Source organism: Mustela erminea, chromosome 4 (genome assembly GCF_009829155.1).
Source record: "Mustela erminea isolate mMusErm1 chromosome 4, mMusErm1.Pri, whole genome shotgun sequence".
Classification (NCBI taxonomy): Eukaryota; Metazoa; Chordata; class Mammalia; order Carnivora; family Mustelidae; genus Mustela; species Mustela erminea.
This window is the reverse complement of record NC_045617.1, coordinates 21,128,595-21,155,823: the sequence shown is the minus strand read 5'-3', so window position 1 is coordinate 21,155,823 and position 27,229 is coordinate 21,128,595. Positions and strand designations below refer to the sequence as shown.

At 37.5% G+C, this 27,229-nt stretch overlaps 1 protein-coding gene across 4 annotated transcripts in view; it reads right to left on the bottom strand.

The window, feature by feature from the left end:
* REV3L (REV3 like, DNA directed polymerase zeta catalytic subunit) overlaps nt 1-27,229 on the bottom strand; it is a 182,232-nt gene that overhangs the window by 111,179 nt on the left and 43,824 nt on the right. For all 4 annotated transcript variants that reach the window (XM_032337986.1, XM_032337983.1, XM_032337984.1 and 1 more), the window contains exons 2-4: nt 17,345-17,534; nt 10,494-10,568; nt 4,367-4,527 (exon numbers count right to left, since the gene is read on the bottom strand). In XM_032337986.1, coding sequence (XP_032193877.1) covers nt 4,367-4,527; nt 10,494-10,568; nt 17,345-17,534 — 426 coding nt within the window. The remainder of the gene's footprint in view (nt 1-4,366; nt 4,528-10,493; nt 10,569-17,344; nt 17,535-27,229) is intronic.

Here is a 27,229-nt window from a genome sequence, read left to right as displayed (position 1 = left end):
CACTTTATTTGAATTTCACCAGTTTTTCAACTGTTGTCCACTTTCTGTTTCAGGGTTCAATTCAGTACACCACATGGCATCTAGTTATCCCGTCTCCCTAAGTCTCATCTGGTCTATTTCTGTCTCTCCTTGTTTTTCATAGCCTTGAGAATCATGAGTACAGGACAGGTAACCTGTAGAACATCCCCCCACATGTGGGTTTGTCTGACATTTTTCTCATCACTAGACTGTGGTAATGGGTTTTTGAAGTATCACAGAGATGAAGTGTCCTCCTCATCACCTCACATGAGGGGCTACACAGTATCACATGACACCACTGAGGATGTTAACCTTCAACAGTTAACTAAGGTATAGTTCTATGGGTTTGATAAATATATAGACGCATGCAGTACCATACAGAACAATTCCTTCACCCTCAAAGTTTGCCTGTATATTTGCTTTGTAGTCAATACTCCCCTCTCCTCCAATACCTGGCAACCACTAATATGTTTTCCATTTCTGTAGTTTTGCTTTTCCAGAATGTTTTATGAATGAAATCATCCAATTAGGAGCCTCTGGGTCTGGCTTCTTTCACTCAGTAAAATGTGTTAAAGATTCATCAATGTATGAATTGATAGCTTGATGCTTTTTACTGATTCACAGTATTCCACTGTATGGTTAGATCACAGTTTATCCACTACCCCAATGAGTGGACATTTTGGTTACTTTAGACTTTTAGCAATTATGAAGCTGCTATAAACATTTGCATACAGGTTCTTGGGCAGACATAACTTTTAAATCACTCGGGTAAATGCAGAGGAGAGCAATCACTGGGTCATGTAAATCTACGTGTAACATTATGAGAAACTGCCAAACTGTATCCCAAAGTGGTTGCACTATTTTGCATTCCCACTCCCAATGTATGAGTTACTGTTGTTCCACATCCCTGCCAGCACGTATTGCTAGTTTTTGGATTTTAGCCATTCTAAAAGGTACGCAGTAGTAGCTCTTTGTGGTTGTAATTTGTATTTCCCTAATGATATATAATATTAACAATCATCTTTTCATGTGTTTGCCATTGTTACATCTTTTTCTTTGCTAGGATCTGCCCAGATCTTTGGACTTTATTTTTTAAATATTTATTTCAGAGAGCTTGAGCACAAATGTGCATATTAGGAGAGGGGCAGAGGGAGAGATTCAAGCAGACTCCATGCTGAGTGTGGGGGAGTGGGGCTTGGGCCCATAATCCATGAGAGCATGAAGTGAGCTGAAACCGAGTCAGATGCTCAACCGACTGAGCAACCCAGGTGCCCCTCTTTTGACCATATTTAAATGGATTGTTTGCTTTCTTACTGTTGAGAGTTCTTTACATATTCTAGATGCAAGTACTTTATCTGATAAGTAATTTGAAAACGTTTTCTCCCAGTGTGTGACTTACCTTTTCATTAATAGTATTTTCCACAGAGCTAAAATTTTTAATTTTGATAAAATCAACTTAGCAGTTTTCTTTTCATGGATATTTTTTGTATTCTACCTAGAACCTCATTGCCAATCCACGGTCAGGCAGACTTTCTCTTTGTTTTCCTCTGTAAGTCTGATAGTTTTAAATTTCACAATGAAGTCTATGATCCATTTTGATTTTTACATAAGGTGTAAAGTATGTGTCTGGGTTCTTTTATTTTTATTTTCTGGCATCCAATGATTGCAGCACCATTTGTTGAAAAAACTATCTTTTCTTCACTGAATTAAGACAGTACCTTTGCCAAAGATAAGTAGATGTTATTTGTGTGGGTCTGTTTCTGGGTTCTCTTTTGTTCCGTCGGTCTGTATGTCCCATCCTTTTACTAATACCATGCTATCTTGATTACTGTAGCTTTATAATAAATGTCTTGAAGTTGGGTAATGTGATTCCTTAAAGCTTTACTCTTGAAAATCTCTACATTGCCCCCCTCACCAAAAGAAGGATCTCCCAGATAAGAAATAACCAAGCCCTCACAAAAATTTAGGGAAACAATTCCTGTAGGGAAGGAAGTTAAGCAGTGAAGTTATCCTTCTCCTGCCTTTTTATATCTTTTATCTTCCTGCCTTCACTTTCTATTCTTTTTCTCTATGGAGAAAAAGAAAGATACTGGGCAGACAGACTACTCCATTCTTTATCAGATGATTTCTATCTTGGGATCCTATGGACTATTTATACAACTTGTTTTATACAGAATTTTATAAAATTCTAAGATTTTGAGATGCCAGAAAACCTGGCATTTAGTAAACTGTAAGTTGCACCTAAAACTAAGATTACTATCTAGTAGAATTAGTTATGAACAAATGAATTATTTTGGTCTACTTAAAAAGGTGAGTCATATATTGGTCAATGCTTCAATTTTTGTGGATTTAAAATATGTAGTATTTAAGTTGTCAATATAACAAAATCTGTTTTCAGAAATAGTATTACTGCATCTAAATTCTTTCATGTAAAGGTATTATCAGCATCATGGAGAGACATGACAAACACAACTATAAGTATGTATAACATTATATAGTAAAACATTGCAAATAGTATTATATTTGATAAGGATTCTGCATTATAGTTTTCCAAACTGCATTTGTAATTCCAGTACCTGAATTCCTTGTAAGTCTTTAGAGCATGCGTATGTGCACATGTATGCACACATCAGTGTTTGCTAGGTTTTGCTCATAGAGAATTTTCTTGTGTGTCTGGTATATTCTAAATTGTGTGAACATATTATATTTGAAATGTTATTTTTAGGAATAATTTAAGACCTGTAATAAAATTCTACAGTAGAATTTAGAATTTGCCTCTACTGAATGGTGAGTATATGACCAGACCATCACGACCTCAGATCAAGTTCTAGATCTGGGAATCTCTTTTATTCCCAAGGAATTCAAACTGTGTTGAAGTATCTTAAAGCTGTTCCACTTCCTAGTTTGTAAGGACATCTTACCCAATGAGACCCTGGGTTTTGTTTCTGCCTCTATCATTTGGAAAGGCTGTCTCAATGGAGAGTCTAAATTTTCCAGGGTGAGCAAAACCCTCAGGGCAAAGGTTGATTTTCAGCAGTCTATTTCCTCTTTTGGCCAGTATTTCTTTGCTGTTTTGTATCTCTTTGATGCATTTAAGATTTTTAAAAAATCTTCTTAGCCTTTAAATTGTTTTTAATAGGAAGGTTAATTATAATCACTTAGTCTGTTATTGAGCAGAGGGAAAAAAAAATCCTCCCTGGTTACTTTTTCGAGCATAGTTTGGATACTGTAGAAGAAATGTAAGAAGTTAAACCAAAAAGAATAGACAGTAAACTATGAGATAAAAAAAGCTAGCCTTTGGTTTAAGAAGTATGGCAGTGAATAAAAAGAAAAAAAAACAGGACAATAGCATTGGCAGAAAAAGAATGTTGGGTTCATTTTGTTTCAAGCAGAAGAGAAGGAATTCGATGAGAACAAAAACAAAAGATGCTAGACCATCTGACCCGGAAATTCTATTCCTAGATATGTGCCCAAGAGAAGTGAAAATATATGGCTACACAAATATCTGTACTTATGTTCAAAGCAGCTTTGCTCATAATAGCCAAAAAGTGGAAACCCAAATTTTCCATCAGTTGATGAGCTCATGAACAAAATGTAATATGTTCATAAAATAGAGTGTTATTTGGCCATAAAAAGAATGAAACACTAATAGATGTTATAACATGGATGAACCTTGAAAACATTAGGCTAAATGAAAAAAAAATACAATTCCATTTATGGGAAATGTGCAGGCTGGCAAACATACAGAGACAGAAAATAGATTAGTGGTTGCTAAGGGGTGGGAGGCATGGAAGGGTTAAAGGTGACTGCTAAAGACTACAGATTTTCTTTTAGAAGTGCTGAAAATGTTCTGAATTTGATTGTGGTGATGGTTGTACAACTCCGTGACTATACGAAAAGCCAATGAATTGTCCATTTTATTTTATTTATTTTTTTTTAAAAGATTTTATTTATTTATTTGACAGAGAGGCAGAGAGGCAGGCAGAGAGAGAGGGGGAAGCAGGCTCCCCGCCGAGCAAAGAGCCTGATGCGGGGCTCGATCCCAGGATCCTGAGATCATGACCTGAGCTGAAGGCAGAGGCTTAACCCACTGAGCCACCCAGGTGCCCCTGAATTGTCCATTTTAAATGAGTGAGTTGTATGGTATGTGAATTATATTTCAATAAAGTTATTACAAAAAAATTCTTTTGAGATTCTTTTCCTGATGAACCCTAATACCATTTTGCATATTCCTTTTTATTCTTTATCAACTCAGCAGTTATTTTCTAAATATATGTCATTTTATGAATCATCAATTACATAACATTTGTTTCAAAGCTTTAATTTGAACTTGTGAAATTAACCTTACTTTTCCTTCTTGCTTTTCGGAACTTGACAGCAGCCAGATTTATTAAATTCATTCCATAGAGATTGTAGTCAATGAACAGCTGTAGGAGGTAGGGAATATGCGCTTCATGAGGCTGGTAAAATTTATTCATTATGGCTCCACTTTGCAAAAGTTCACATATCCTAAATTAGAAAAAAAAGTTATATCATGAAATTATGGTTCCTAAAATGTTAAATGAAACATTATACTACTATAGAGAATGAAACACATTATATTAGCACACAAATTTTTTATTTTAATTTTACTGAAAATTTGTATTTTGTTAGAAATTAAAAGTTTGGTCAAGTTTTAAAGTCAGCTGCACACTCAAAGAAAATGACAAAAAACTACTTGGATGAAGAATATTTTGACCTCAAAAACCAACTTAATACTAATTATATTAAAAAAATAGGATGTGAAAAGTTTCTAAAATATGAACTTTTCCTGGGGTGTCTAGCTGCCTCAGTCAGTGGAGTATGTGACTCTTGATCTCCAGGTTCTAAGTTTGAGCCCCAAATTGGGTGTAGAGACTACTTAAAAATAAAATCTTTAAAAAAAAAAAAAAGAGTTTCTCCTTTTAAACACTGAGAGAAACATTTTACAAGATTATTACAAACATTCTGAAAAAGGATTTATGACTCAAATCCACTACTCTGAAATACTGCTATTTTAATATTTGTCTTCTCTTGAGTTATTTTTCCTTCATGATGGAGAACACAAACAATAGGTGATTATAAAAAGTGAAGTGCTATGCAAGGGAAGTATATGAAACATCTAGAAGGGATTAATAAGATAAAGGTACAGAAGTTGTTTCTGCAAAGCCTTCTTGAAGAGAAATCTCTAAGCAGGACACTAAATGATGAATTAAAGATATTTCTTCTCTAAAGAAAGGGAAGAGTATTTCACACAAATAAAATTATACATATGAAAGGTCACAAGAAAACACGGCCTATTTGGGAACTGAAATCATTGCGTGAGGCTTAGTGACAGGCTGTGGAGAGTGTGTCTACAGGGGTGTGGGCTAGAGAGATAATGAAAAGTCAGATCATGCAGTCTATTAAAACATTCCAAGAGATAGTAGAATTTGCCTTTGAAGTAAAGAGCAGGAAAGACAAATGACCAGGGTAGCTAGACAATACACAGGACTAGAGCTAGGAAGTGAGAAAGCTATTTTGGAAAAACTAAGATGATGGTAGCGTTGACAAAGACTATGGCACTGTGTTGATTCAGGAGATATATATGGAATAGTCAAGCCTTGGGGACTGATTAGATGCAGAGGATATGGCAGAATAAGAGTTAAGGAGGATGTCTAGATTTCTTGCTGCCATGTTACTGAAATAGAAAGGACTAGGGACACCTGGGTGGCTCAGTCGGTTAAGCCACTATCTTCGGCTCAGGTCATGATCCCAGGGTTCAGGGATCAAGTCTCACATCGGGCTCCTTGCTTGGCAGAAAGCCTGCTTCTCTCTCTGCCTCTGCCTGCTTGTTCCAAATAGAAAGGACTAGAAGAAAACAGGTTTCTCTGCAGAATTTCAGAGAGGGATTAAGGATAAACTCCGTTTTAGACATCCTGGGGTTTAGGTATTGTGGGGTATTCAGGTAGGTTTCCATGAAAATACTGACAATGAATGACAATGAGAATGAGGACAAGAATAACTTCATTTACACAACAGAGGCAGCTAACATATTTAAGGACTATGTATTAAACATTGTGTTAGTTGTTTCAAATGCTTAATCTCAGGTAATCCTCACTACAAACCTATGATACTATTATCCCCATTTTATAAATAGAGAAACTGAGTCTTAGATTAAAAGGTTGTCCCAAATCATACAAATTAAAAGCGGAAGAGCTAAAATTAAAGTTTTCTCTGATTTGTGAGCCCTTACTCTTAACTGCAAAGCTATTCTATTTATCCAGAAGATGGTGTGATACATTGATCCAGAGCTCTGGAGGAAAATTTAGGCTATTGATATATACCTGAAAGTCAAATGCATAAAGATTAACAAAAGTAAAAAAACTAAACCAAACCATAACAGTAGATAAGGCTGTACAGTGAGATGAGAGTACAGAGAGAAAAGCTGAAAGCCTAAAACATAACCCCAAGAACAGCTGCAGATGTTAAAAGAGGAACCAACAAAATGGCATAAATATGAATAATCAGACAGGTATAAGGAAAATCAGAGGAGGCTTATATCAAAGAAATAAACACCTGGGGTTATTTTAAAGCACTATAACCACAGACATAAGGTCAGAAGTTAAGGACAAAATGGTATTAACTAGATTTAGCAACATGGAGATCTGATTTTGACAACACAGATCCTCTCGAAAGGGTCTAAGGAATCCCCAGTGCACAATTTAACAACTACTTTTCTAGACTGATGAGTTCCATTTTCCCTATGAAGTAGAAGGCAAAGCCTTGGGAGGGGCTTCACACTGGAGTAAAGAGGGTGGAGAAAGGTAAGAAGAAAATTAGAGAAAAGCAGAAATAAGACAAGGCAGGGCCCAGGAGCAGTTGAAGACTATGAATTCACAGTGGCACCATTCTGTTGTGATTTTTTTGTATCCTAAAAATAATCAGAAGCCAGAGTTTATAGCAGAGAAAAAAAGGTAAATAAACAGATTAACCCAGAACTGATGGTTAACCTGGCAGACAAAGGAGTTGAAAAGATAGAGAATAGAATCTGAGCTGGATAGGAAAGAAATTAATTGCAGGAGAAAGTTATACAGAATGGGGCAGTAGTCTTGAGTCCAGGGGGTTTAAAGCCTCAAAACAAAAAAGGGACACCTAGATGGCTCAGTCATTAAGCGTGTGCCTTCAGGTCAAGTCAGGATCTCAGGGTCCTGAAATCAAGCCCTGCATTGGGCTCCCAGCTCAGTGGAAAGCCTGATTCTCCCTCTCCCACCCCTCCTGCTTGTATTCTCTGTCTCTCTCTGTGTGAAATAAAGAAAATCTTAAAAATAAATAAACAAAAAAACCCCAACAACATATAAAGGATCTTATTAGAGCCATGAAAAGGTTCTAAAACTGAATTATAGTGGTAACTGTACAATTCAGCAAATTTACTTCAAAAAAAAAAAATCACTGAACTGCATATCCTTAAAATGTGTGAATTTTGTGGTAAATTAGATCTCAAGAATTTTTAAAAAAAGAAGACTGTAGTCAGAAATCAAGATGTCTGCATTTAAAATCTCAGAGGCAGGACAAATTTCAGGGTGTGGTAAGAGTAGGTACTAGGTATTTATCCTAAAGATGCAAACGCAGTGATCTGAAGGGGCACATGCGCCCAAACGTTTATAGCAGCAATGTCCACAACAGGCAAACTATGGAAAGAACCTAGATGTCCATCAACAGATGAATAGATAAAGAAGATGTGGTGTATATATGTATATATATAATGGAATACTATGCAGTCATCAAAAGAAATGAACTCTTGCCATTTGCAATGATGTGGATGGAACTAGAGGGTATTATGCTGAGTGAAATAAGTCAATCAGAGAAAGACAATTATCACATGATCTCCCTGAGATGAGGAACTTCAGAGGCAGAGTAGGGAGTTTGGGGAGTAGGGAAGGAAAAAAATGAAACAAGATGGGATCAGGAGGGAGACAAAACATAAGAAAATCTTAACCTCACAAAACAAACTGAGTGTTGGGGGAGGGAGGATACGGAGAGGGTGGTTGGGTTATGGACATTGCAAAGGGTATGTGCTATGGTGAGTGCTGTTAAGTATGTAAGCCTAACGATTCACAGACCTCTGGGGCAAATAATACATTATATGTTTAAAAAAAAAAATGGCAGTAAAGTTCACAGGAGATGAGCAAGTAGAGAAAGCAAGAGACTAGTCTCCAAATGGTATATATAGGATTGATTCATTCTATAGAAAGTTATTGACTACTTAGTGCCAGACACACATATTCTGAACACTGAGGATTATACATCAAACATAGCAGAAAAAAATCTTTGCCTGTGGACTTACGTTCTAGCAGGACACCAACTGTATGTGGAAAATTTTTTTTACGATTTTTATTTATTTATTTGAGAGAGCAAGCGAGTACATGCTGGGGGAAAGGACAGAAGAATAAACACCCCGCTGAGCAGAGAGCCTGATGCAGGGCTTGATCCCAGGACCCCAGGATCGTGATCTGAGCCCAAGGCACAGATGCTTAACCCACTGAGCCACCCAGGTGCCCCGCATATGGAAATTTTAAAAACAGGACATGTGCGTATATGTGTGTGTATATATATATATATATATGTATGGAAAATAAAAGGATAGGGGCGCCTGGGTGGCTCAGTGGGTTAAGCCTCTGCCTTCGACTTAGATCATGATCTCAGGGTCCTGGGATTGAGCTCCACATCTCAGGGTCCTGGGATTGAGCTCCACATCTCAGGGTCCTGGGATTGAGCAGAGAGCCTGCTTCCCCCTCTCTCTCTGCTGGCCTCTCTGCCTACTTATGATCTCTCTCTCTCTGTCAAATAAATAAAATCTTTTAAAAATAGGGAGAAAAGTTAAGAGCAAGGGTAAATAAAAAATAAATATTTTAATTTATATAACATAAGGAATTTTATATTTCATATAAAATATGAAAATCTTTTTCATATATACTATAGCCAACACAGCACCTATAATGTGCCAGGCACTGTTTGGAGCGACTTATAGATATTAACACATTCGATTATCAGAACGAAGTGTGCTAACATCAACCCTATTTACAGATGAGGAAGATAAGTCACAGACAGAGAAAATAACTTGCCTAAATCGTCCCAGGAGATAAGAAGTAGAGCCAGATTTTGAATACAAGTAATCTCTCAATAAATCAGGGAATTTCAATAGCCACTATGATAACCTGACTATATAATTTAAAGCAAACTTACTGGAAAGAGTTTAATAAGTATTTGACTGTTATAGTCAGAAGGAAGAAAAACAGATTAGATGTATACTTCACATAGAACGAGGCTATTTTTAAAGATAATGCACATTTTATTTATGGGTCCCCCTCTAGCACACTTGGGGCTCAGAAAGGGTAAAAATGATTAAGGTTTACTCTCTCACCACTGTGTGTGCAAGACAGGGTAAGAATTCACAGTGATTGTTCTTTTGGACTCCATGGATATAAGAAAGTGTGACCAAGGGAAGTGGTATAAGAAACATCATTGTCTGTAAGTGCCTGTTCTGAAAAATTGTTTTGGTACCCTACATAACAGAAGCTGTTTGGGATAAGGGTGGGAGCAGATTATAGAGAAAACTAGTTTTCACTGGTTACCTGGAGAAGAGAATAACTAACCATTGGGATTAAGACAGTGATTCAGTGAAGCACTCAGTTGGCCTAATTCAGAATAAACCTCACATAGTTGGTAGCTGTGCCTCTCTTGGTGCCTAAATCCACTCTGGGGAAACATTCAATTTGTGTCTTACCAAAAGGTTACCTTTTGAAACCTAGTACTTACTAGCAGAGAGGTCTTCTGAAAAAACAACAGTAAGCATTTTTCTAAGGACACTTTTACCCTACTCATCACCACACAGAATGAAAACCCTTGTTGTGAGCCCCAGAGGACGACTGAAATCTTTACATGTGCCCTTCCTGCCATTAATGACTTAGACTCCAGGACCACTGACAAAATAAGATATAGACAGACTTACTGAGGGAAAGAAAAAAACAAAACAAAACAAACAAAAAACCTGGGATATAAAATTTCACTAACATTAATAAAGAGTCAAAAGGATTTTGAGTTCTTAGTTTATACTCTGGCCTCACTCTCATATATTTCTTTTTGCTTTGAAACTAAAGAGCAAATTTCTCCTGGTTTTGAACATTTGCTCCGGCTACCAAGATCCTACAAGGCAGCCATCATCTCTTTCTATTTACTTCTACAAGCTCTCTAAACCTAAGACAGAAAAGAAGCGGTAAGGGGCCATCAAACAAGGTCCTTTCACTCTTAAAATATTCTTCTTAGAGGCCAAGTTATGGCTCTCTTTTGCACATAAATATACATATGGTCTCTTCCTTTAATAATGCTACAAACTATATAATCCTTTCTTCTAGATTTTTCTTATTATTACCAAAATACTTAAGTGATAGTTATTCATATTTTTATTTATCTTGTACCTTTTCACCATCGCAGGATTATAAAGATAGATCTTCATAAAGTGTCTTTCCTTCTCATGATAACCATAAAAAGGCCTGAAATAAAAGAAAAAGATGTTTCAAATTATTTTGTGCATTCAGAGATGAAGTAATGCAGCTTGTTTCCCAAATTAGACTCAGGTGACCTAATTCAGTCTTATTTATATTATTAACCAAAACCCTAAAAAACAAACAAAACCATTCAAAACCTTCCAATTAAATCTACAATAGGTTAATATATAAAATACTGAAATCTGGTTACTTAAGAAGTTTATAAAAATAAGACTTTCAAAAACTAGGGACAAAAAGGAGTGGTAAACCATTTATACCTTAATTTCAATAATAATATCTCTATTAAAAAATGGCTCTTTTTGGGCACCTGGGTGGCTCAGTGGGTTAAAGCCTCTGTCTTCGCTCAGGTCACGATCTCAGGGTCCTGGTATCAAGCCCTGCATTGGGCTCTCTGCTAGGCAGGGAGCCTGCTTCCTCCTCTCTCTCTCTCTCTCTCTCTCTGCCTGCCTCTCCGTCTACTTGTGATCTCTCTCAGTCAAATAAATAAATAAAATCTTTAAAAAAAAAAAAGGTCTTTTCTCTTTACTCTAACCATGTATAAAAAAACCAGAGACCTTTCAAGTACCTTCTTGACCTATTTCCCATTTTTTCTGTCAAAAGCTGTATTTCTTCACTAATAAAGTCCTTTAATTAATAGCATTAATGAGGCACCAGGGTGGCTCAGTCAGTTAAGGGTCTGTCTTCAGCTCAGGTCATGATAACAGGGTCCGGGGATCGAGCCCCACATTGGGCTTCCTGCTCAGTGGGAAGCCCGTTTCTCCCTTTCCCACTCCCCCTGTTTGTGTTCCCTCTCTCTGTTTCTGTCAAATAAACAAACAAAATCTTAAAAACAAACAAACAAACAAAAAACAGCATTCATGTTACTTTGCTTATTTGTCTCTGTTTATTATTGATTTTGTAAGTTCACTAGCCAGAGATAATTTACCTATATTATATATGCACACATACACGTGTGTGTGCATAACACACATCCAACTCAAATGAAGCCTACGAAAACTGTGCAGACAGGAACTTAAGAGATTGAAAAGACCATGGCCTTACTTGAGGACCCTAATTATGTTAAGGCAGGATTTTTCTCAAGGGCATTAGCTAGAATGGGAAAGGAAGAAGCAAAATCCCACATGGTCAGGAGAGAAACAAGTCTTCAGTGCAAGATGAAATAAGTTGGAATATCATGTTGCATCATTTCAGAAGGATCTGAAACTACACCAGTACCTCTGATATACAGACTACCATAATCATTTTTTTTTTCTTAAGTATGTTCCATGTCCAACATGGGGCTTGAACTCACAACCCTGAGATCAAGAATTACATGCTCTATAGACTGAGCCAGCCAGGTGCCCCCAGACTATCACTTTCAAAGATGATATAATGAGAAATAATATATAAACAAGTATGAATTTGCATATAAAATAAAAAGTTTCATATCTTCCTAGAGTTTATCTGTAAATAAGTGGTTGGGTAAACCCATTCACTTTCATTTAAAAAATACTGTCCCTTTATAATGGGCACTAGATAGAATTTATCCTCATTAGGATACCATTTCTGTCATGACAGTGTAGTGGACATCAAATACAGGAATAATCTGGCAGCAGAGTCATTATCTAGAGTATAAACTTTTATTTCCCCTAGCTAGTTTAAGCTTTTAGGTCACAGCCATCTACATGATTGTTGTAAAGCAATTTCTATTTTAAAAAAACAAAAACAAAAACAAAATCCAACCATTTACCAAGTCTTAAAAGGTTCTTTATCTCGTCCCTACCACTCACTCCAATCTTGTGTCCTATCACTCCTCCTTTAGCCATCCTCAACATTTCAGCCCCTCTAACTTACTCCACTCTCAAGTACTTGCCATTCTCTCTGCCTGGAAAGCTTGCTCTGAACACTGGCATGGTTTGTTTTCAGTCTTCATTCAGATTTCTACTGAAACTTCCTCACTTCCTCGTAAAAGCCTTCTCTGACCATCACTCCTTATCCCTTACCCTTCTTCACTCTTCGCCCCGCACCCCACCCTACTATTTTTTAAAAACACTTAACCACTTCGTCTAGTTGGCCACTATTTACCCCATTTTTGTTGCCATGAAACAAAGACACATTACATGAATGATTTCATTCTCTCTCACTGGCAAAATTTCAACTGTTTATTCCTCCTGCTATGGTATTTCTCATATAGATAGAGTTCTCTACCTGGAGACATGAGTTATTTTTAGCCAGATAAATAGGGGGAAAATTTAAATGTGCAGTGTAGTACATGTTTGCTTTGCTTTGTTTTGGTTTTGTTCACGATCTTTAGGGTTTTGTAATTAAAATTTCATGAATTTCAAAAACTGAATATAAGTTAAGACTATCAAACCTCTAAAATTCTTTCTAAATCTAGGATTCTGTTTTCACATCTATGGCCCCAAAATATAGCCTGGAAATTCTATAAATTCAATTTTCTGCTTCTGTAAAATCTAACTGGCAACCCTTACCTCCTGCTGTTGGCTTCAGTTGGTTTTGCTAAAAGAATTCCTCAACAGGGAGATCCTTTGGAAGGAAGAAGGCAGGATGGAACAGAGTTTGAAAAGGTATTTTATGCTTAAAAAATACCAGATAATTAAGTGTTTTTTATTTTATTTTATTTTATTTATTTATTTTTTTTAAAGATTTTATTTACCTGAGAGAGAGACAGTGAGAGAGAGCATGAACGAGGAGAAGGTCAGAGAGAGAAGCAGACTCCCCATGGAGCTGGGAGCCCGATGCGGGACTCGATCCCGGGACTCCAGGATCATGACCTGAGCCGAAGGTAGTCGTCCAACCAACTGAGCCACCCAGGCGTCCCAATTAAGTGTTTTTTAATAACAGTAAGAAAGAAAATGAAAATGAATAGCAAAAGATCTCAATTAACTTACATGGATTAGGAATCTCTTTTTAGGATATTTTCTAGAATCATGGCAGCTAAATAGCAAGGAATTCCAGAAATGAGCCTAAAGTCCTAATCCTATCTCTTGACCTAGCCTCAGGATAATGCATTATCCAAAAGGACTGGAATTAAACCTGTACAAATTTTAATTTGGTAGTTATGCGCAACCTTGTCTAAAGAAGTAGGAAAAACTGAAGGACTAAAATAATCATAGAAGCTAAAATGTATGGTAATAAAAAAGGGATCTAGGTTAGGAAAAAAGTTAGAATAAGGGGAAAAAGAGAATGGCAGCCATAGAACGGCTCATCTTTCACCTCAGGTATTCGGATTCTTAAAAACATGACAATGCCTTTAAGAAAATACCCATTAAAAATACAGAAAGACTGGTAAGTGGGACACCCGGCCGGCTTAGTTGGTAGAGCATGTGACTCTTGATCTCAGGGTAGTGAGTTCAAGCCCTGTTGGGGAAAGAGCTTACTTTAAAAAAAAAGACTGGTAACTATTCATTTTATTAGGCCGTTTGGAAACTCAACTTTGAAATGAGAATATGTATAGGAAATTCCTTAGAAATGATTAAACATTAAAAAATTAGAATATAAAGCTGATAATTATCTTTAACCTAATTGTTACTATCATAGGATAGGTGTGAACTTGTACCTCATTCATTTATGCAACCAAATAGTTGCTGAGCCATATTTACTAAGTGTCCAACACCATACAAAGTGCTAAGGACATCACGGTGGACAAGACAAACATGGTCCTTTTTCTTGCAGAGCTTACATGCTAGTGGGAGAAATACATAAAAATTAAGTAAACGAAAATTAAAATAATTGCCAACTATATTAAGTGCTGAAGGAAACAAAGAATGGGCAGAGATACAGAATAACAATAATGACAACCTATTTTTAAGTAAGGAAATCAGAGAAAACTTCTTTGAAGAGGTAAAGGATTTAAAGGACTGGAGAAGGATAGAGCACTCAAGGAAAGCAAATTGCATGTATGAAGCTGGGAAAGAGCTCAGCACATCAGAGGAACTGAAAGAAGACCCATACAAAATTTCTAGATGGAGCATAGTAAACTTAAGTACAGAGGTAGGTAGGGGTCAGATCACATAGGCTGTGGTTAGAAGCTTAAATTCATTCCAATAACAATATGAAGCCATTCAAGGATTTTTTTTTAAATTTTATTTATTTATGGGGCACCTGGGTGGCTCAGTGGGTTAAGCCGCTGCCTTCGGCTCAGGTCAGGATCTCAGGGTCCTGGGATCGAGTCCCGCATCGGGCTCTCTGCTCAGCGGGGAGCCTGCTTCCTCCTCTCTCTCTCTCTGCCTGCCTCTCTGCCTACTTGTGATCTCTCTCTGTCAAATAAATAAATAAAAAATCTTTTTTAAAAAAAAAATTATTTATTTATTTGACAGAAATCACAAGCAGGCAGAGAGAGAGGAAGAAGCAGGTTCCCCGCTGAGTAGAGAGCCCGATGTGGGGCTTGATTCCAGAACCCTGGGATCCTGACCTGAGCCGAAGGCAGGGACTTTAACCCACTGAGCCACTCAGGTGCCCCCATTCAAGGATTTTAAGTGATTTTAAGAGGATTCAGTGTATCTTAAAAGAAGAGTACTCTCGTGGCTCTGGAGCAAGACAAAAATAGAAGGAAATTTCATTAAAAAGATACTGTGATGGTCCAGAGGAAAGCCTAGATTAAGGTGGAAGTAACAGAGAGACTTTAAGATAGTTTTCATATAAACATCTCAAACTCAAAATGTTCTAACATGAGCTCCAAATCTTCCCTGTCAGCCTGTTCTGCCTGCACCTTGCATTCTTTTAGCAGTATGGACTCAAATATTTATAGTCATCTTTGACTCCTGTCACAACCTTCATCCAATCAGACAGCAAAGCTTATTGACTCAAACCTCAGAATAGATCCAGAAGCTGACCACGTCTCACTACTCCCATTACTACCTAAGTACAAGTCAGTGTGTTTTCTCATCTCACCCAGATTAATGAAACAGAACCCTAATGCCCTCCCCTGCTTCTACCCTTATCCCCGATGATCTACTTTTCACAGAACTGCTAAAGTAATCCTTTCAAGTTTAAGTTAAATTGTGGCTACTCAAATTTCTGTAAGAGCTTTAGAGTAAAAGTCAGTCCTCAGAACAACCCACTGCAGTAGTTCACAAATTTCAGTGTGTATCAGAATCATTACAAAGGCTTATTAAAACACAAATTGCTGGGCCCTACCACCAGAGTTCTGATTCATTAGGTCTAGGATGGGACCCAAGAATATATTTTAAGTAAGTTCCTAGATGTGTTAATCTGAGTCCTCTGAGAAGTAGATGCCAATATATGCAAGAAATTTATCAGGGGAAATGACTGTGAGAAAATGAGGAGGGCCCCAGGAGAGCCTTGGATAGTTACCAAACTTAAAACATGTCTGATCCCATGTGAATCAGAGAGGGACAGAAGGAAGATCAGTAGAAATGTCTTCTATTGTAATGTAATTCTAATCAAAGTGCAGAATGAATTTCAGAGAGTTCTCAAGGTCTCCCAGGAACAGGCCTGCCTTCGTACCCTTACCAGGTTTAGCCACTGGTTAGGAATAGCGTACGGAACGCAGCTTCAGTACATATGGAATGATAGATAGATTTCACCGTGCTGGTGGGGCTGTTGTTCAATCTTGCTTGCTGTATTTGGAGATCTGACAGATGCATTCTCACAGCTGTCAAATCAGGTAAAGCTGATGTTGGTGATCCTGGAAACCATACTTTAAGAACCACTGGCCATGGGGCGCCTGGGTGGCTCAGTGGGTTAAGCCGCTGCCTTCGGCTCAGGTCATGATCTCGGGGTCCTGGGATCGAGTCCCGCATCGGGCTCTCTGCTCAGCAGAGAGCCTGCTTCCTCCTCTCTCTCTCTCTGCCTGCCTCTCTGCCTACTTGAGATCTCTCTCTGTCAAATAAATAAATAAAATCTTTAAAAAAAAAAAAAAAAAAAAAAAAAAAAAAACCACTGGCCAACATGACCTCCATCCATTCATCTCTCTAACCTCATTTTGTCCTACTCTCTATTTCCTCCATTCTGATCACCCCCATGTAATTCCTACTCCCTCACCTTCAAGTCTTTGCTCAAATGTCATTCACCTTGTCAATGCCACCTTCCCTGATGACCTTGTATAAAATTGCCACCAGTCCACTTTCCTACCCTATACTACTAATCCATCAGATACTACTCTACATCTTTGTTCCATAGCACTATCATGTAATAAATATTTATTTTGTGTCATATCTTTAAGTTATGTTCTGTTTCCAAATACTAAAATATAACCTCCATGGGGGCAGGGATCTTTGTTTTGTTCACCAATATATCCCAAGCACCTAGAATAGTGCCTAGCAAATGGAAGATGCTCAATAAATATGTTAAAATAAATCACATGAAATTCTACAGTTCTAAGAAGTGGAGAAATGGAAAAGGTTAAACCATCTTTCACTGCAATAAAAATTTACTTTAAAAAATTAAAGCATAGGGATGCCTGGGTGGCTCAGCTGGTTAAGCCGCTGCCTTCAGCTCAGGTCATGATCCTGGGTCCTGGGTCTGAGTCCTGCATCGGGCTCCTTGTTCAGTGGGGAGCCTGCTTCTCTCTCTGCTCTGCCTGCCACTCTGCCTCCTTGTGCTTGTGTGCTCTCTCTCTGACAAACAAATAAAATCTTAAAAAAAAAAAAAAAAACACAGCATAAAATTTGCCTTACTTCCATTAGATTAGAAGTAAAAGAAAAATAAACAGTATCTCTGAATCAGACAGGTTTTCTTTACTTGGGATGGTACTAGAAATACAAATAAAGAAATTTAAAAAGTTAACATATACTTACATTCCTGATACTAATGACACTTTGAACACGTGCTGAGCAGTGGAAGATGGATTGCCTAAAGCCACATTAAGTGCTCTGTCGATACTGAATGCCATCTGAGAAAGATAGCTTTCTGGCTGCTGTCCATAACCATCGTATGGCACATAGAGGTAAGGAAAGATGCCATGCAGATGAAGACATGTCTTCTGACCTAAAAATGTAACACATTATAAAGTTTAGTCTTGAGATGTATTTTAAAATTTTAACATTACAAGCTCAGAATGCAAATCATTTAAATGTTCTAATGACAATACAGCTTATCTAGGATAAGAGTTGAAAAAAATTAACCCATAATTTAAAGCCACCTATATTAACTGCGTTTTACAACAGAACATTTAGAAGCATTTTATAAACATAAGCATTATAGTATGACTGAAATAGTAGTTTTGGTGAAAATATGTTTGAGTATTTTACCCGCAAAATCTCACTGGTTTTACATACTTCACTCAATCGCCCTATAATAATACCACTTAGCACAGTGTTATGAATCTTATAGAAACTCACTGAAAGTTTTTTAAATAAATCAGTGCATGCCTGTCTTGGCATAAACGTTTTCAAACAAGAGAATTCCCTGAGACAGCGACTGCTCTGGGAGAAAGGAGAGGGTAAAAGCAGTTCCAGTATGTGGAATTTTGCTATAATGTGGAAGGGATTTTGGGGAAGAGTAATAATAAAATTTTGCTATTAGGAAAAAAACAGTAACAACAACCAAAAATGACAAAAACAAAGCAAAAGAAAACCTCTACAGATCATTTGTCCATAACGGACCTCTAGATACCTAAACTGTGCATTTGGTGGAGTGGGACGAGGGGGAAACACAATGAGAGGTGAAAAAACAAGCATGCACACTTCCCAGGAAGCCGTTTTATCGGGCAAGGTGCAAAAGGGGTAAACGGGGCTGACCTCCCAACAGACAGTCAGGGTTAGCTATGAGAAAGAAAGTAGTATGAGTAAGAACCCACAAAAGAAGTGCCACAGAAACAGTAATGTATCCATGACAAGGTTAAGTAACAACAGCAACAACAAAAAACAGATGCACCATTACTCTTATGAATCTGGCAGGGCTGTAGAGAAGTGGTTCCTGTCCTCAGAGCACTGTCCCTAGGTCCCTTGGGTACATACCATTTGTCTGCTTCAAACAGGGAGAATGGCAGTGATGGCAGAACATATACATTCTTTCATGCTGTCACTATCACTGTACTGCCCTGCCAACACGATCCTTAGGCTTCTTCCCCATCCCTATTCCACTCTGCTTCACGGGGTTTTTTCCCTTTTTGGCAGGAAGGTTAACTATTTGTTTGCTTATATTTTTTTTCTATTTATAATTTAGAATGATTTATATAAAACACACAGAAAGTAGGTCTATGTTCTGTTGATGTATTTAACACCATAGTGAATAACATCAGTTTATCTTATTTTTAAGGTACAGCTGTAACAGAATTAACAAATAAATCTGGAGCAGTTATTACATACAGCAGAGCAAAATTAGAAAGACCAGTCACACAATGGAATAAGATCTATACCCTCCTCTCAAGTGTAGTATTTGGATTTCAACTACCAACTTCACACTTCTGAAGAACTATAAATTGTGCTGCTGTTAGACCAGTTTCTATTGTTAGCAGCAGTTATGTTGCTTAATTTCAAAGGAATGGGGAAAAAAAAAAAAACACCTTTCCACTTAAAAGCAAATTCTTGATTATTTTGTTTCATTTCAAATCTGATTATATTTACTAAATACTGCAATTTCTTAATTCTCTGAAGAGAAAAAAAAAAGCTAAATTTTAACAATGCTTTTTAAATCTCTCATGAAAAATGTTACATCCATTACCATTCAGGACATAAACCACAATTTGTTTAAGAGCATGTGGCAATGCTAAACCATGGGGGTAAGGAAGATGGGGAGACAGAAAAGTATCCTCTTTTAAGTTGACAAATAAATCTAAGACCAGTGATTACAGTGATTACAGAAGTAGTGTAATAGTGTGGTGCCTGGGTGGCACAGTCGCTTGAGTGTCTGACTCTTGCTTTCAGCTGAGGTCATGATCTCAGGATCATGAGGTCCAGCCCAGTGTCGGGCTCCACGCTCAGTGTGGAGTCTGCTTAAGACTCTCTGCCCCTGAACACTGTGCATTCTGTCTCAAATAAATAAATCTTTAAAAAAACAAAAAAAGAATTAGTGTAATAGTATATTTTATAAGTTTCTAAGTTACTAAGATACTAGTTTTACAGTGTATATATCTCAATAATGGAAATTTGGATAAATTTTACAAGAAATAATTATAAAACCTGATTTCTACAAGTTTCTTTATAGGGAGGGTGTTCAGAGTTCACAGAATTTTTTTTTTTTTTTAAATATCCACTTTTCATATCTCCTGTGAAGTACGGGCATAAAGACATTATCTTTTTATTTCACAGCTTTGAAGCTACAATAATTTGTGGTATATGACTTAGGAATAAAGCAGAAATAATTTATTCAGCAGGCACTGAACTAGGTACTTCACATATATTCAGTTCTAAAACATATAAAAACCTCGCAAGATCACAAAGCTTAACTTTCCCCAAATCACATACGTACTAGGTAATCGAATCAAAATTTAAAAGCAGATCAATAAAATCTAAAATCAACGCTCTTTTCATTTAACCATGCTGGTTCTATCTAATGTCGGCTTCCTTAATCCTTAACTCTTCAGTTCTTATTTTGTAATGTAAATGCCTGTTTTCTTATCTGACTCTCCCATTTGAAAATTCTTTGCAACTGGTGCTGTGTTTGAATGATCATAATATCCCCAGGACCCAACACAAAGCACATTTTGTGTGCTTAATAAATACTTATTAAATGGATGAACAAACCCTCAGTAAAACAGAGTAACTGCTTAAGGAGAAAGGAATGATGTAAAAGCCTTGAGTATCTTGGGGGAAAAAAATCTATGAAAACAGAGGGACTTTGATACATCTAAGGATTACAGTTATATGGGGACATAGGTGTTGGGAAGAGTCCCCAGCTTACTGCACTTTCCTACCCTGACTAACCCAAAGTCCCATGCAAAGCTGCAGTCATTACATCAACACAGATGTACCTCCCTCTGGTTCTCCAGCAACTAGGGATGGCTCAGTGCCTTAACACCTTTCCTCAAGAACAACCTCCTGAAAACAGCACAAGAATTCTTGGCATTGCACTTAATGGTTCTAATATAGAATGAGTATCACAGAAAAGAAAATGATGAGAAACAAGATAGAATAGGAAACTCAAAAAGTTAAACTAGGAATAAGAAATGTGTAAAAATCAATGTGAGATTCCATTTCTTTTTGGCAACAGGTCCTTTATTATAGTAAAATTTGCAGTTCCATAACAGCACTGCTTTATCTTGACAAGATACAGACCACTTCTATAGACTTCCGTCCATCAGCTCTACACCACACAAGTGTGGGGCCACACATACATAAAGTACCTTGAAGATAAACTATTCTGCTCCACCTCCATCAGTCAGGATTAGATTCAGCTGTGAGAAACCTAATCAGTGACTTAAGCATTTAATTAATGGTTTCTCTCTCGTAATATAAGTCCAGAGCTAGGAAGCTTGTACTGCACATTCGGGCTTTTGCAACACCTAGTTAGTTGCGTAGTTGAACAACTCGTGACTTCAATCCAGAAGCTTTTTCACTATGCTCCAAAGAGCTCCACACACAGGATTCTTTTAAAGAACGTTTGTATAAAATTAGTGAAAGCTATGCTACTTTGAAACCCTGCTAAATGATCTAGGATTCTTCGAAGGTTAAGAATAATAAGCTATGTCTAAGTACATGTGGATCCAAAGCAAGCAAGCAACTGGCATTCTTTATCTTCCTAATTTCTGAATGTCCCCTCTTATTGTCATGTCAAACTGAATTAAGGCAGCAAACTTAGGATAAAGACTGCTGTTGGGAGAATAAGTCTACACACACAGGTTTCAAAAATTTTTAGAATTTGGGTTTTCCAATTTGACTGATGTTGTCTAACTCAAAAACTGCAATAAAGTTGTTCCAGGAAAGCTCCACAGAGACCTGTCATAGCATAACTGCTGTTTTTTAAAGACACCATGGCAAAACTGTGTGAAGGTGGCTACTTTGCAATTCTGCGTAAGGACGGCTTCTATAACTAAGGTGGATGCCTCTGTAACAGCCAGTACTCGGGTACTGTGAATCTCATCTTTTAGGAATTTAGATGTACAGTACACATTAAGACCTCTGTATTCCAGCATTTCTTATGTCATTTCCCCACATTTTCTCCTCCATTTTAAGCGCCTATATTTGGTCTCTTAATTTGGTCTCTTAAATTGTGCATCTAAATTCTTATTAGTTTACCCACAGAAAAATTACCTGTATTTTTTTGTAGATACACTTTTGATAAGCAGAAAGACTAACAAATACCATTCCTCTAATTCTGAGGTCTGCAAATTTTTTTTCTGTAAAGTAGCAGATAGTAAATATTTTAGACGTTATGGGCTATACCGTGTCTGATACAACTACTTAACTCTGCTACTGTAGTCTGAAAACAGCCACAGAAATACATAAGTGAACAGGCATGGCTGTGCTATTCCAATAAGAATTCATTTATGAAAACAGGTAGTGAGAAGGATTTGGTCCATGGATAGTAGTTTGCCAATCCCCGCACTAACTGTTGAGACTTCATCACCTAGAACAGAAAAGCTTAACATCTTTTTTTTCTTTTTAAAATAAGCTGACTGGTCACCACAATCAAAACCATGCTGGCCTAAGAGGATACTAGGAGACTGAATAAGAAATGCTTATTTTGTAACTTGCAACCCATCCCCCAAATTTCAAACTCAATATACATAAGATTTTTTTTAAAACTCTACAGAGCTATTAAATAGAAAAGCTTGGTATATGAAAAGGAAAATGTGTATTTATGGAATTTTTGTTATTTTTAAAGTTTTATATCATTGTCATTACCTCAATCTGTGTCCAAGCAAAGTCTTTCTTTGCTTCTCTTTAAAGTTTTATTCTTTCTTTCCCCATTCTCACATTCCCACAAAATAAACCAAGCAACACTAAGTGTTCTATCATCTATTATCCTCTAAGAAAAAAACAAGAATCTACATGAAGATTTAGATATTAGGATGTTAAGACAGTATTACCAACAGTAAATAAAATGAAGACATTACAAATTTCCAAAAATAGGAGATAAATTAAATTATGATAAATTTGTATCATGTCTATGGCTCTCATACCAATTCCACATACTGCTTGTTTTTATAAATACAAAGTTATCGTAACACACCACATCTGGAATAGTCTATTGCTGCTTTGCTACCAGCAGAGTTGAGTAGTTACAACAGAGACCTTCTAGCCCCCAGAGCCTAAAATATATACTATATGGCCCTTTATTTTTATTTTTAAAGATTTCATCTATTTGACAGACAGAGATCACAAGTAGGCAGAGGCCAGCAGGGACAGAGAGAAAGAGGGAAGCAGGCTTCCCGCTGAGCAGAAACCCCCCCCACCCCCCAATTCGGGGCTTGATCCCAGGACCCTGGGATCCTGGCCTGAGCTGAAGGCAGAGGCTTTAACCCACTGAGCCACCCAGGTGCCCCCTATATGGCCCTTTATAGAAAGTTTGCCAACCTCAGCAGCAGATGAAGTATATTTCCTGGTGTGAAGAGATGTTTATGATATATTTAATTCAGGTTTATTTCAATTATAAACATATCTTTACCATAGTAAACAAGATAATGATTTGATTATCTTCTTTTTGCTTATATATATTTTGGAAATTTCCAATTTCCAATTTCTTTAAGAGAAAGGTAGGAAGAAGTCATCTGCTTTTAAATGACCCAGAAATTAAAACAAACAAACAAAAAACCACCACTAGGTGCCTGGGTGGCTCAGTTGGTTAAGCATCTGTCTTTGGCTCAGGTTGTGATCCCAGGGTTCTGGGATTGAGTCCCACATCAGGCTCTCTTCCCTGTGGGGAGCCTGCTTCTCCTTCTCTTTCTTTTTTTTTTTTTTTTTAAAGATTTTATTTATTTATTTGACAGAGAGAGATCACAAGGAGGCAGAGAGGCAGGCAGAGAGAAAGAGGAGGAAGCAGGCTCCCTGCTGAGCAGAGAGCCCGATGCGGGACTCGATCCCAGGACCCTGAGATCATGACCTGAGCCGAAGGCAGCGGCTTAACCCACTGAGCCACCCAGGCGCCCTCTCCTTCTCTTTCTCATGAATAAATAAAATCTTTAAAGAAAAAAACACCACCAAGAACAACAAAAAACTAAGTATGATAATTAACTTTACAAAGGGCATATGTATATAACTTTGTTAAACAGTTTCTCTTCATATTCTCCATTGTAAATAATGCTTTGGGGCTTCACATTTACTCATGCTATTTTATTTCTTCGACTGAAGTATACATGGCTTTATTAGAATCACTGGCTTTGGGGCACTGGGGTGGCTCAGTTGGTTGAGCAGCTGGACTTTTGATATTGGCTCAGGATCATGGGACTGAGCCTTGCATTGGGCTCCTTGCTCAGCATGAAGTCTGCTTGTTCCTCTCCCTCTGCTCCTTGCCCCAAATAAATAAATAAATAGAATCTTTAAAAAAAAAAAAAAACATTGGTTTAAAGTTATAATCCCACATTACTAACAGAACTATATCCCCCAAGAACCAGATGTCTCAAAGGCCTATTTATGCATTTGTCTAATTTATTTTTGTATTTCCAGTGTTAAACATGATTGGTTTTTTCATTCATAAATGTAGACATAAATTCTTTAGTCTTCAAATACTTTGTCAAAGTCCACCATTAGGTATTAGATCATAGGCTGCTCATAATCACAGTCTCCGAATTCATGAACTTTTTATGTTCTACACAGAGATAAAGATGAGTCAATAGGCAATTACAGTACAGCAATTCTATATCCAAAAGACTCAGCTTTGTAAGACTACGGATAGGCTTTCCAGAGGAAGCAACGGAAGAACAAAGACATAATGTTGTGGTATATACAAAAAATCTGAAAGCAAATGAGAATACACATGGTCTGGGAACAGGAAAAATGTAGTTAGAAAGGAGCAAAGAGTGCAATGGAGAGAAAGGCCAAGTATGCATATGTAAGTGTGAGAGTGTGTGTATATTCTGTGATCTGTGTAGATTTGCATTTTATAAAGTTCCCTTGTGGGCACATTGTGAGAGAAGCTAGGGACAGAGTTTTTTTTGTTTTTGTTTTTGTTTTTTTTTAATTTGACAGAGATCACAAGTAGGCAGAGAGGCAGACAGAAAGAGAGAGGGGGGAAGCAGGCTCACTGCTGAGCAGAGAGCCCGACGTGGGGCTCGATACCAGAACCCTGGGATCACGATCTGAGCCGAAGGCAGAGGCCTTAACCCACTGAGCCACCCAGGCACCCCCCTGGGACAGAGTTTTAATAGGAAATTAAGTTTAGGAGGCTGCTAGAGTAATACAGAAGAGAGAGTCAGCAGAGATGAAGAAAGCATCAAGAAGGAATGAGGGCACAAAAAATTTAGAGGTAACTGACTAGAACTTGGGAGTACGGTAAAAGAGAAAGAATCAAGGATGATGCAAATTTTTGGTTTAGGCAACTGGATAGATGTAAATGTCATTCAGAGAAAACTGAGAAAGAAGAATAGGCTGATTTCTATTTTGAACTTGTGGAATTTCAGATGTTTATAGAATTTCCAAATGGAGATTTATATTAAGCACAGATGTTGAGCTTAAGAGAGAGAGGTACACAGATGTTGAGCTTAAGAGCAAGATCTGGGTAGAGAAGACATATTTGGGAGTCTGAATAACAGATGGGTAAAAATGCTCAAGAGAATACACAGACAAAAGAAGGGGCATAGGTCAGAAACTTGAGGAATAGTAATATTTAAGGGGGGAATAAAGGATTTTGATTTGCGTGGGATATGAAAGAATGACTCCCTGAAAGGGCTGCCAGGCAAGAAAGAGTAGTAACAGCAAATACTTGAAAATATAAGTATGTTAGCCGCGGAAACAAAGCTCCAAGGGTCCATGAGAAATGTGTAAGAGAAACACAAGCAATGAAAGGCTGGATCAGAAACTGGGAGAAGGACGTGCATAAATGTCTACAGAAATGGCAAGAAACACTTCAGAATGGCAGAGGAAGAACCTTTAAAAGCCTGCTCCTCAGTAATAGCAACAAGAACACTGGGAAATTCTGTCACCTTTTTCAGCCTTTGGTAAAGAAATTAAAAGGCCTGTGACAATCCAACACATGTTTATTCAAGAAAACCAGTTGAATCTTAGCAAGAACAGCAAGCGTTGTGGTATTCTAAGTTGCCCTAATCCAATCTCCTCACCCCCAGCACCCCAGCCCCAGCTCCAAAGCAGCTGTGAAAACAGATAGCCAAGCAGGCGCTGGAGGGACCAAAATAGATTTGCAGTTCCCCAAAAGCCTGATCACCAGAAAACTGTCACTATTTGACCTGCCTGGTCAAAAGTGAAAAGCTCCATTCTCAGTACTGTATTTGATCAGACTCTGAGCTCACTCTCTGTGTATAGTACTATCTGCAGCATCTTTATGGAAAACAATCAGCAGCAACTGTTTAACATCACAGTTGCTTGAGGGAGTTTTACCAGTTGTCCCTAATAAGAGGCTGAACAAAAACCTTAAAAAGGAAAAGCTCAGGACTGAAATGTCCATAAGAACTTGAAAGGCTCTGAAATTTAGGTTATGCACATGTGTGGAGCTGCGTGCATTCTCTTGAAGGGATGAGAAGGCCCTAATCTTTCACTATGGTTGACCTTGAGGCTCTGCACCAAAACGCAAATACACAGAGGCCCTGAACAAAAGGTGGAAAGAGACCTATTAACTCAATGCATTTAAAGAAATCCCTGGTCAATCATTAAATGACCAATAATCCACACAAGTCACTAAAGAAACAAACAACATAACTAACAACAAAACAATAATAAATCTTGGGGATAGGGAAGAATAGGATTGTCCTGTCAAATTATTTTATTTTATTTTATTTTATTTTATTTTTTTAAAGATTTTATTTATTTATTTGACAGGCAGAATCACAAGTAGGTGGAGAGGCAGGCAGAGAGAGAGGGAGGAGGAAGCAGGCTCCCTGCTGAGCAGAGAGCCCGATGCGGGGCTCGATCCCAGGACCCTGGGATCATGACCCGAGCCGAAGGCAGAGGCTTTAACCCACTGAGCCACCCAGGCGCCCCCTGTCAAATTATTTTAAATGTCTAGTTTTCAATAAAAAATGGTAAGATAAAGAGAAGCATGGATAAAAGGAGTCAATAAAACGGTCTCTGAAGAAGCCCAGACATTCAACCTATTAGACAAAGACTTTAAACCAGCTATTAAAAATATTTCAAAGAAGAGGGGTACGTCCTGGCTCAGTGGGTAAAACAGTTCACTCTTGGCTTCAGCTTAGGTTGTGATCTCAGGGTTGTGAGACCGAGCCCTGCACTGGGCTCTGCACTGAGGTGTCTGTTTGAGATTCTCTTTCCTTTCCTCTCCCTTTGGGTAAGGTAGGAAGGAAGAAATTAAGATGCTCTCAGCTAAATGAAAATTGAGAGAATTTGTCACTAGCAGGGCTGAGCTACAAGAAATACTAATGGGACTCTCATTCCAGACTAAAATGAAAGGACAATAGAGAGTAGCTTAAATCCACACTAAGCAATAAAGAGTATCAATAAAGATAACTACATAGGTAAATACAAAAGATAATAAACATGTATTTTGTAATTCCTTCTCCTATGTCATTTAAGACAGTTGCATAAAGTAATAATTATATAATTGTGTTGATAGGCTTATAACGTGTAATGATATAATTTATATAAATAATGTTATAATGGAGCAAAGTTTTT